This window comes from Sardina pilchardus, chromosome 6 (genome assembly GCF_963854185.1).
Source record: "Sardina pilchardus chromosome 6, fSarPil1.1, whole genome shotgun sequence".
Lineage (NCBI taxonomy): Eukaryota > Metazoa > Chordata > Actinopteri > Clupeiformes > Clupeidae > Sardina > Sardina pilchardus.
The window spans coordinates 28,749,125-28,759,366 of NC_084999.1; the positions used below are offsets into that span (position 1 = coordinate 28,749,125).

At 43.7% G+C, this 10,242-nt stretch overlaps 1 protein-coding gene across 1 annotated transcript in view; it reads left to right on the forward strand.

The window, feature by feature from the left end:
• Positions 1-2,579, forward strand: part of grik3 (glutamate ionotropic receptor kainate type subunit 3) — a 106,563-nt gene extending 103,984 nt beyond the window's left edge. Inside the window, exon 15 of the mRNA XM_062537804.1 lies at positions 1,428-2,579. Coding sequence (XP_062393788.1) covers positions 1,428-2,003 — 576 coding nt within the window. The 3' untranslated portion in view covers positions 2,004-2,579. The remainder of the gene's footprint in view (positions 1-1,427) is intronic.
• The last annotated feature ends 7,663 nt before the right edge of the window (positions 2,580-10,242 follow it).

Genomic DNA, 10,242 nt, shown 5'->3' on the forward strand with positions numbered 1-10,242 from the left:
AAAAGCCTTGACTGACGCGTCATATCTCTAAGCCCTGGATTCCAAAAGTGATACCTTACACAGTTATTTGACTTGCACATCATATTTCATAGTTTTGCCCTTTTTTTTCCCTCCTGGTTTGCATCATTCTCGAGCATATTTTCGAACATGGCTGAGCACATTAAATGCTAGCAATATATTTCCAAATTCCAGTGCCCTTGCTATCAAAATAACTCGGCTCAAGTAAATTATAGCTCATAAGCACTTAGGTGTTTTCCCATAACTGTGCACTTTGATATGAAAGAGCATCATTATTGTCCTTCTGAAGGACTAAGGACGATGGGAGTGGGTAGGGGAACTAAATCGCTACAGAGAATAGAACAGAGAGACATATAAGACCTAATGAGACCGGTTTTAAAGACGTTGGGATAATCATGCCACAATTCTTTGCACAAACAGATAAACATGGTGCAAAGAACTGTGGGTTGTATGTTGGAGAGGAAAGGGCCCTCATTTGAAGAGGAAGGTCTGGCTATTATACAGGCAAATAAAATATGCATGCAAATATATCTGAAGTTAAACGCTTCTGTGCTCTCTTTCTCTCTTCCACTTTATCTGAACAGATTATAGAAAATAGTGAGTTATCTATACATCTTTGAATTTCCCCTTGGGGATCAATAAAGTATCTATCTATCTATCTATCTATCTATCTATATAATGTGAAACTATAGTGCTGGACATGGAATACCAAGGCACTGATATTAAATGGCTGACCAATAAATATAAAGTACTTTTCAAGCATGGTAAATGTCATATATACTGTACAGGCACAGGCAGTCATTATTCTCAAAATTATAATATAGCTCTTGAAGTAGAATGTATCATTTAATAGTTCAGAATTAAGTGGCATTATGGTGAAAATACAATTTTAATGTTTGTGGTTCTCTGTCAACCTACATATCATAAAAAACATATCAAATATAATATATTAAGTTATGACATTAAGTGCCATATTGTAGAATGTCATGGCAACAATGAAGTTATATTTTGTTAATTTGTGTTATGTAGCCTATCAAAGCTTGTTTGTTTGTAGGATGTGATATCTATCTACATAAAACATTCTTAATGCTGCAGAGAGAGAGAAAGAGAAATGTAAAACCCACAAATCAGTAACACATGAAACACACACACACACACATATACTGTATATACACACACACACACACACACACACACACACATAAACACAGACACACACAGACACACACACACACACACACACACACACGCACATATACACACAGTCACACACACACACACACACACACACACACACAGCTGTTGATGTTGATGTTGATGCGGTGTGCGGTGACGGCGTTGTACTTACTGCCTCTCTCTTGTGTGGCCTGTGTCCTCCTCTCTCCTGGGGCCTTTTTTCCCCTCAAGAGGTCTTTCTGCAATGCGGTGGTGGACGAGATCAGACTGTCGTTCACCTGCGAGAGGCGCGTGAGGCACAAGCCTCACCAGCCGCTGGCCTCCCTGCCGCTCTCGCCGCCGCCTCCGCCGTCGCTGCCGCCGCTCACGGCGAAGACGGACGCGGTGATCAACATGCACACCTACAACGACCGTCGCCTGCCGGGAAAGGACAGCCTGAGCTGCAGCACCGCCGGGATGACGCCCGTGTTTCCATGACGTGCCTGGGCGACGGGCACCTGCGGCACGTGCCCGGAGCGGTGGCGGGCGGCGGCATCACCGGCGGCGTGGCCGACGCCAGGGAGTACGCCGCGCTGCCCGAGGGCTTCGCCACGTTCACGCTCAGCCGCCGCGACCTACGGAACCACCACCCGACCCCCGCGATGACGCAGACCCTGACGACGGCGATGCACGCCAGCCAGAACGGAGGCAGCGGCTCCGGCGGCGGCGGCAGCGCCACCGTCAACCACGCGAGCACCACCGACCACATCCTCAAGCCACTCTACCCCACCCGCGAGAGAGAGGGCGGACGCTCCGTCTCCTTCCTGTGATGGCCGACAGGCGACAGGAAACCGCTACGGTTAAAACTTCAACAAAAACAGACAAACCAGACCACAAAACACACAGACAGATAATAACAAAAGAGAAACTATCTACACCCAATGTCCAATGTTTACGTACAAGACACACTCTGGCGACAAACACAACCATCCAGTAATCAATGAAATAGACAGAGCCCTAATGTCAACAAAGTAGTAAAAAGTAATATTTTAAGAGACACTTCAACGGATTCATGGAATACGGACAGACAACTAACTGGCTTCTGTAAGCATGGCAATAAATGAACTAGAGACAGACAGAACGGGGGTGAACGTTTTGTTGGGGAAATTCAAGAGGCCAAAACACAGCACATCCGATTCTTTCCAATCAGTGTTGTGGGTTTCTCTTTTGTTTTTGAAACATACAAGCGGACCCTCCTGTGGTGAAGTGATGAATCCCTGTGCTGGTTGTTGGACGCGTGGGGAAGTAGATCCTCAAACTGTGCCGAAAGGGCGCCAAGATCTCTAGCGCGGCTGTCGAAGGACAACGGGCGACTCCCACACACACAGAGTCGGATTGGGTGCAGATGAGGCAGCTGGGAAGTGACGTCGCCTAGGCGACGCTCGCTACCGGTCAGCGCTTAGCCCGCTCCGTGAGTCCCCCCCATCCCCCCCCCCCAATTCATCCGCCCGACCCCGCCAGCTCGGCCGAGGATCTCCGCCATGATGAGAAGACGAATGCACAAAGTGAACAGGGTTGACATCTCACAATAGCAACACAATGAAAAAGCAAATTAGGAGATTTTTAGAGACTTCTTTCATACCCAGAAAATGAGACGTGAGTTGTATGTGTTTTGCCCCCTTCCTTGTACTTCAGTCAGGGTCCGAGGCCATTCTGATTGCTTTGTGCTTTGCCACATGGTTGGTGTGTGTGTGCAGGCATTTCAAACATTCACACACTGATACACAGCAGAGGACATGAGGACCACCACCGAGAGAGGGACTCACCGATTGCCAAAGATCTGTCTGCGACATGGTGTCATGAATATAAGCATTGTGAAAGTGCACTGGACAGACATAACACAAGTCTCTCCCATGGTGTCTGTTTATTACATAATGAGCAAAAGAGACATCCACAGCCATGAACAATATGTGGCTCCCGTTTTACGTTTTGTTTTTATAAAGGGTTTGACCTTCAGCTGTACGTAAAAGGTGAAATCAGACTTGCATAATGAATTATCATTTCACCAGGAAAAATATAATATGTTTCTCATCTTTTTGGTCCACTGTTAGAGACATTGTGGTGAGTGGCTATCACTGACAAAATATGTTAAGAGGCTATCACTATTTTTGAAAAGAAAAACACTGTTTTCTTCAGGGGTTTGACTGTCCCTATGTCTGTAAGTACATCCATATACATCAGACAGTAATCATTTAATAAGATGCTGATGTGACAGCTCATTGTAGGAATTCCTCATAGAAGAGTGTGCGAGCCATGTTTAGTCAGTCTGTCCTGTGGTAGATAAACACTAACACTACCCAAGCGAGCCCATCGTGTTCATGAAGTGAGTTGATAAACACTAACACTACCCCAGCGAGCCCATCGTGTTAATGAAGTGAGTTGATGAACAGTAACACTACCCAAGCAACCCCATCGTGTTAATGAAGTGAGTTGATAAACAGTAACACTACCCCAGCAAGCCCATCGTGTTAATGAAGTGAGTTGATGAACAGTAACACTAGCCCAGCAAGCCCATCGTGTTAATGAAGTGAGTTGATGAACAGTAACACTAGCCCAGCAAGCCCATCGTGTTAATGAAGTGAGTTGAGTGGGCTTGGCAGTCCAGTCCAGTCCCAGCTCCAGTGTGCAGCTCACTGGACCCTTTTCACCCTCTAAAGTACATCAGAGTTTGGGGCCTGGAGAAGACGAGGGTCATTTTCAATCAGAGGACATCACCTTCATGTTCCCAGCACTCTCTCTATTCTCTCTCTCTCTCTCTCTCTCTCTCTCACTCGCTCTCTCGCTCTCTACTTTTCCCACTCTCTCTTTGCATCTCTCTCTTTCTCTCTCCTGTATGTGTGTGAAAATGTGTGTGTGTGTACATGTACGTGTGCATGTTGCGCACGTCTGTGTGTGTGTGTGTGTGTATGTCTGTGTGTGTGTGTGTGTGTGTGCGCGTGAGTCTCAGTGTGTGAGTGAGTGTATTTGTGTTCACCTGTTCCAGTACTTGTGTCAAATGTCCGTTAAATGTCCTTGGCGTTTGCACCCCATTTAGCTTATTCATTTTGCAGTGCTGATCCGAGAGGTCCGTGGCAGACTGGCCTGACCGTCTGGTGCTGCCCCAGCTCGCTGCTCTGTGCCTGGGGAGGCTCTTCAATCTGCCAGAGTGCTGGTTGACAAGGCAGGCATATAGCTGCCGGCATCCAAGTTTGAGTGCCGCTTGTCTGTCTCTCTGTCTGCCTGTCTGTCTGTCCGTCAGCTATCCTTTCCTGGTCCACTCTGCTGCTTTCACATTAGGCTGTACAGCCCATTCTGAGTTTTAAGTGTAATCAAGTACCAAGCATCAAGTGTCCGTAATCACGAGGGGATCAAAGACACGAATCAAGTCATGAGAATAAGCGTAGGCAGCAGCAGAGAGTATGAGTGTGTCAGTGCGAGACCTACAGCAGGGTCAGACCAAACCTGGGGCTCTGGAGATTGGGCCTGCAGGCACCAAACACATTTAGGCGAATCCCAACCTCAACAATATGACGACTAGTGCCGATTGTGATGTGCCTGCGGCCATGTTTTTTTTCTTTTTTGTTTTATGGGCACTGCATTAGTAAATGAATTGGGAATTAAACTCTGTCTGTAGTATAGCGTCGGGAAGGTAGAGTGCAGGCCAGACCTGGGCCAGCTCTGGGCTGAGTCCAGGGGTAGAGGCCGCAGCATGTTGGAGAGGTGACCAGTGCAGTGAAAAAAAAGTGCAGCATGTTGAGTGTAGCCCCTTCAGCATCAATGTGAGTGTGTGTGTGTATCTGAGTGTGTAAGAGAGTGTGTGTATGGAACAGCACATGTGATCTGTGTTAAAAGAATCACCTCTCTGTCCAGGTAGCTCTTTAGAACAACACGCCTCTATGAGGTCCACACAGTTAAGAGGAAGTCAATCAAGCATCGGCTTTTCATTTTGACTCCCTAATTTTGATTTACCTTCATTGGTGTAGATGAATGAATTACAGATATTTCTTGAATTCATTTGACTCAGTGTTTTTTCAATGGCAAGTGTTCAAATCCTAAGTAATTTTAAATCCCTCTGGCAAAGTAGAGGATATATTAGATGGCAGAAAGTAACTGTATTTTGGTAAATTCAACTTTATAGAGGTATATAATTAACATGATATTATTTTTGGGAGTATGACATCTCCCTCGCTACCCATGTCCAACCTTCCATGGTAATTTTAAGAGACAAAATATATGTATAAATGTATGTTAAATACAATCTGCAGACCATGACATACTGTACTGTAAGATGAACTGAATAGGCAAAATGGCAATGTTGCTTTCTCTAATGCCTTACCCCTTCTCCAGAAGTGATGGCTTGCGATCACACTGTACAACCAGTTCATGTCTTGTAAGATATATCTAACTCTACTGTAGAGATGGATTCCCTGAGTAGTAGGTTTGGATAGATAAAAAGTGCTTTACAGGATGACTGTGTCTGTGGATTTGTTGTCCTTTTTTTCCATAATCAACCTTATGCATTCGTGCACTGGTTAATCAGATGTTGGATGATTTTCTTATTTGAATTCACTTTTGGAGGGACAAAAAGAAAGTTTTTTTGGCTTCCCTTCAGAGAACCTTCTGTGGAGTTCTATGAAACCTCTTACAGATTCCACAAGCCTTTTAAGTTGTTAGCAGCCACATAAAGCAACTATTGGGGTTTGAAGTATGCAAGCCGTTCCTGCAAAGAAGGTTCATCTGAAGCCAAGCCAAAGAACCTTAAAGGGCTCCATGCGGGTCCTTTTAAATATAGTTCAAGATTATATAATTGTCAACCTCTGGATCAATTATGCTTGCATTCCTCCCTGAAATGAACAAATCTGTTATATTGTGAGTAGAATTGCTGAATTGTTATCAAATGTCAATTTGTATCTACTGTATATTAAATGACAGGAAAAAAAATATAGAAGATTTAGTTTGGGTAATAAAAATCAGTCCTATTTACAAAGCTTAAACATCTTTTATAACAATGTGTATACTGTTTTGCTAAATTGTATGAAAGAAATGACAATTCATCTTCTTTTTTCCAAAACCCTTTTCCCATTTGATTGTGGTTAAAAAGTGGTTATAAATCAACTGATAGTAGGGTGCATCATTTTATTTGATAAGTTTGGCTAGTTGGTTATGATTTTACAGGAATCCACACACACTTCATACATTTGGTACCGACCAGGGTTTTCTTTGTGGACATGCTGAATTTCTATGAATATAGTTTTTGTAATGTTTTGTATGAGCATTTTGTTTTCCTAGTAGCTGTATGTGTTAAGAGGTAACCACTATTATCTAAAAACAAAAAAAAGTCAAAAAACAAATTGAAGTATACGTCAAAAAGGCAACTGAGGGAAGACTTATTTTCTTTTCAACACACTGTGAATAATTCAATTGTACAGATTACTGTATGGGTTATATGATTTTAAAATTTTAAATAAAAAAAATGTACAGGACTTTCTGTGTGTTGTCTTAATCCCAAATCACCTCTTCTTTACTGTGGTGTAAAATGATGAGCATACCATTGAGCTTTGAAGGGTCTTATCAGAACTGAGCACAGCTCTGTCATTTGACGCTTCAGAGAGAAACTGGTTTTGAAGAAAATTAACAGACGATTGTCACTTATTATTAAGAAAATGATATAATTTAATTTTCTTTCTTGTAATATGCAAAACACATTTTGCATATTAAAACAAATAACATGTCTCATTTACATAAAGCTATTGCATATGTATTAGTACAAAATAATGTCTGTATAATTATGCACGTATTAAGTCTTATTTAAAGACATTTTAAGAAACTAGTTGCTGTTGATCTAACACCTTGATAGTATGTCATGGAATGCATCAAATGTTTAGCTACATGGGGATAGAAGCAGAAAATGTACAAACAATTAAAACAATTGTTACATGATTATGAATGTCCATTGCCCTAAATAAGTAAATTATCTTCACCAAAAAAAAAAAGTTTTTTAACATATACAGTATATGCATGCTGTTATCGTGAGCTGAGAATTATAAGGTTCTATCTCCATTTTGGTCAAAATTGAGTTTTTGACATCATCTGATCCATTATGTGCTTATTAATGCCTGTGTGGTGTTATTTTTGTAAAAAAAAAAAAAAAAAGTTAATTATTAGCAAAATAAAAAGGCACTACAGTAGAGTTTTGCTAGCTATGTAAAACTTTGATGCTCAATATCTCAGAACTACCCTAAACGGAGATAGAACCTTATAATTCTAAGCTCACGTTATGTCAAATAGCTGCATTTTATATCCTGGAGGTGGAAATGTCACTAAAGGTCACTAATATTTAGAGAAGTGCGACCGCTGCCATAATTATGATGATACTTTGCATAAATCCAACTGCTGAGCTCTTTTGAAAAGTTTCTCTCACATGCGGATCGAATAGGACAGGTGAGGGTAATCAACTGAATCAGCAATCCTCCTGCGCTGATTAGCCCGTGGAGGAGCTATCCCCACATCCTCAGAGACAAAACACATCCTTTACAGCATGTCAGAGTGCCGAATGACCTGAAGAAGTTTGTTTCCTCTTCGCGGTGGCCTAGCGATTAATTCATTGGCTCTGGAAGGAGCCGCTCCCTTTGAAGTAAGCTTCGGCCCGAGCTCAATGGCTCGCTGATAAAGCGCCTTGGAGTCCTGAGAGCTTTTCACGCTCACTCGTCTCGCACTTCAAAAAGACGACGCGGGGCTCAGGTGCTCGAGCGATACGCTCGCCGCCGCTAAGCCGGCCGTTTACATGGCGGAGTAAAGAGGACGGAGACGGAGCGGCTCTTTGGCGAAGAAGCGTTCGTCAGCTGCGCTGTGAAGCCACCCATTTCCGCTCGGGGTGACAGACTCGCAGGGTCTCTCAAAAGGAAACTCACTGAATAAGTGATGTGATCGTTGAGCAAGGCAAAAAGGTGAACATGCCGCATGACATATGGAGAGCTTGCGTGGCTGTCGGGGTGTATCGTTTAAAACCCCAAGCCCGCGGCTCTCAGCGATCGTGTGTCTATTTAAAGCAGGATGGCCTTGTCCTGTTGTCATGAAAGGACACATGAAATGGAGGATGGGTCAGGCACAACTCTTATATCTTCACCGCCCTTCTTACTCGCTCTGCTGCTGTCTGCGAAACCTTCCTTTGTTCCTCACTCCAGGTGCCGAGACACTCTGTAAAACCCATCAACTACAAAGTACAATATCCTGTTCATCATATGTGTCACTGACTAAATAATCATGACAGAGACATTGGTTTAGTGCGCATGACGGCACATCAGACCTGTCTGGATCTATCTAGTTATTTGAGGCCGGTCTTGAGTCTCAGTATCACAGCTTTTAAGTGATCGCTTTACTAGGAGAGACATAAAAAAAGACAAATGAAATTAAATCAACCTTGCAAATGACACTAAAAGAATGACCGGCGTGTGATGAAAAGTGGTCACGAGGGGTTAATACCAATTCTTGCATAATGGGGCTGTAATCTGACCGAGAGGAGAGGAGGTTGCGGACCCCACCCTCTGCTGTGAGGTAGAGGAGCACAGGGACCATGCAGCCGACTAGCAGCAGGTGGGTAATGAGGGGCAGGCAGGGGCCCATTCATAATAATGAGATGCACTGTCTCCCAATATCACTGAGACCCTATACAGACCCTGCAGAGGGAACAGCACTATGACAAAGAAGACAGCGATAGTGTGTGTGCGCGTTTGTGTGTGTGTGTGTGTGTGTGTGAGAGAGAGAGAGAGAGAGAGAGAGAGAGAGAGAGAGAGAGAGAGAGAGAGAGATATCTGTGGCATCGAATGGTTTCAAATAAAGCCCACCGAGTTTAAAATAAGAAGGAATCCAAGTCTATTTCCAACTAACTCTGGTATTCAAAAATGTGAACAGTATGGGGAAAAATAGTCACAAAAATGAATAACTGTGAAGAATGAAGAAATCCCAGGGCAGGCGCATACTGTATGACCATATACAAGAACAGCAAGAACGAATGAAAACTCATCAAATAGATACAGTGAGAGCACTGTTATACCATTTAAAATGATCTTTGCAATAGCATTGCTGCTATTTGGAAAGTGGGTCAGTGCATTATTGTTGTTTGAAGGGCAAGACATCTTCTTTTAATTCAATTAATGAATTATTTATTTCAATCTTTGTCCTCTTAATGTAGCAGCACAAAAGCAAAAAAATATATATATTTATTTCTGGGATGGATATGTTTTGAAGGGCAAATGAAAAATCAAACATAATCTATTTTAAGTAAAAAAAAAAGATAATAATAATAGAAAAAAAATCCATTGCAGGCTGAAACTCGACCATTCATTATCCTAGATTTTAGGAGATTTTAGCGTGCTCCCATGAGTTCAGCTCAGCTCGTCCAGGCAAGGTCAACTCTATCCTGGTGACCTTGAGGTCTTCCTCCCCCCTTCCTCCTCTTCTTCTATCCCTCGTTCCCTCCCTCCTCTCCATCTCCCTGAGCTGAGCTGTTGCACTTGGGTAGCCCAGAGCCATCGACCTGTTTGAGAGGAAGCAGCGAGCTGCACATCTCTGGGGGGACCTCCAGAGGCTGAGGCGGACATGTTTCCTCCGCAGCAGCAGTGGCCAGCGGGGAGACCAGCGGAGCGGGCATGCCGCCCGAGGAAGGCCCAGGTTGGGATGGAGGTGAGGCGAGAGCTGACCTTGGTGTGGGAAGGAGCCATGCAGGGGAAGAGAGGAGCCCCGCTGGCCTGATAGTGAGGACCACGCACACACAATCTCACACACACACACACACACACACACACACACACACACACACACACACATACACACACACTAACACACACACACACACACACACACACACACACACACACACACACACACACACACACGCACACAAAATCACTTCCATTCCCCAACACCAAAGTAGACACTGTGAATAGTCCCCAGCATGGGGGAATGGCATTCACAACAAAGTGCCATGTATTTCAATAACACCTCCCCAGGCAACAACAGTAGCCTACCACA